The sequence below is a fragment of the Pseudomyrmex gracilis genome, unplaced genomic scaffold (genome assembly GCF_002006095.1).
Source record: "Pseudomyrmex gracilis isolate BER0280 unplaced genomic scaffold, ASM200609v1 scaffold_1014, whole genome shotgun sequence".
In the NCBI taxonomy this organism is placed as follows: Eukaryota; Metazoa; Arthropoda; class Insecta; order Hymenoptera; family Formicidae; genus Pseudomyrmex; species Pseudomyrmex gracilis.
In genome coordinates this window covers 1-1,380 of record NW_018021598.1, presented here as the reverse complement: position 1 = coordinate 1,380, position 1,380 = coordinate 1, and the positions used below count along the sequence as shown (strand labels likewise).

At 51.2% G+C, this 1,380-nt stretch overlaps 1 protein-coding gene across 1 annotated transcript in view; it reads left to right on the top strand.

Annotated features, from left to right (window-relative positions):
• The window catches only part of LOC109861769, a gene marked incomplete at its 3' end in the record, with an annotated part of 3,611 nt that extends 2,301 nt beyond the window's left edge, over positions 1-1,310 (top strand). Inside the window, exons 2-3 of the mRNA XM_020441567.1 lie at positions 115-860; positions 907-1,310. Coding sequence (XP_020297156.1) covers positions 115-860; positions 907-1,310 — 1,150 coding nt within the window. The remainder of the gene's footprint in view (positions 1-114; positions 861-906) is intronic.
• Between the last annotated feature and the right edge of the window lie 70 nt (positions 1,311-1,380).

Sequence of the window (1,380 nt, the reverse complement as noted above, 5' to 3'; positions counted from 1 at the left end):
ATCGTACGGTGTCGAATAATTTGGTGTCGAATAAATCTGTGTCGAATCGAGCGGTGTCGAATCGTACTGTGGTCAATAGAGTATCACCCGCTACAAGATGCTTGTTGCATTTAGCTGAACAGCATTCGTCTCAGTTTCCCGTTGGTTCGTCCCGCGTCAAACGGGATTTTTACATGGACAATCTGCTCACAGGAGCGGACTCTCTGGTCGAAGCCAGACTAGCTCGAGACAAAATCGTAAAGTTGTTACAGCTGGGGTTGTTCGAGTTGAGCAAATGGGCGTCTAATTGCCCAGAGTTGCTCGAGAACCTGGAGGATCGAGGTCGAGAACTCGTTGTCATAAAGGATGAAACAGATTCGTGTATTCTAGGGGTTCAGTGGAATCAGGCTACAGACACGTTCCATTTTTCTTATGAGCTAGGTTTGACATGTAACGTTGCCTCTAAGCAAACGATTCTGTCCGAAATTGCAAGGCTATTCGACTCACTGGGCCTTTTGGGGCCGGTCGTTGTTATCGCAAAAATAATACTTCAGGATCTCTGGCAAGCGGACGTCCAGTGGGACGAGTCCGCACCTCAGAAGATCCATACTCGCTGGTCTAGACTTAAGTCTCAGCTGGCCAGCTTGAACCAGATGCAAGTTTCCCGTGGTGTCAAGTTCAGGTCGGATCCGCGTCTCGTGCAGTTACACGGGTTTTGCGACGCCAGTCAACGAGCGTACGGGGCCTGCGTGTACGTTCGCACTCGGCTCGGACCAAACGAGTGTCGTTCCGAGCTGCTGTGCTCAAAGTCTCGGGTCGCACCACTCAAGGCGGTGTCTTTGCCACGACTCGAGGTTGTCCGCAGCGTTGCTGCTAGCTCGGTTGATAAGCAAGGTCGGGGAAACCCTGAGTTTAACTTCGGTGCAGGTCTTTCTCTGGTCGGACTCCACCATCACTTTAAACTGGATAGCTTTGCCGTCCAGAAAGTGGACGGTGTTCGTGGCGAATAGAGTCGGAGAGATACAACGTTTAACCGATGTTAAGGATTGGCGTCATGTAGCTTCGCACAGTAATCTTGCTGATCATTTGTCGCGCGGATTAGATCCTTACGAGCTGTCTAGTGCGTCGCTGTGGTGGCATGGGCCTTCTTTCTTACAGGCAGAGGAGGAACGTTGGCCAGACACCAACTTTCAACAGTTAAAGGACAATGTACCTGAACAAAGATTAGTAGTTGCCCCCGTAGCCGTAGTGGAAAATCACGTCGTCAACGAGCTTCTAGACAGGGTCTCCAGCCTCAACAGGGCGTGCCGTGTCGTGGCTTATTGCTTAAGGTTGTAACGATGCAAATCGTTACGGCCAAAACCGACCATCCGTCCCGGCCAAAAACGCGGCGCTTTGCGC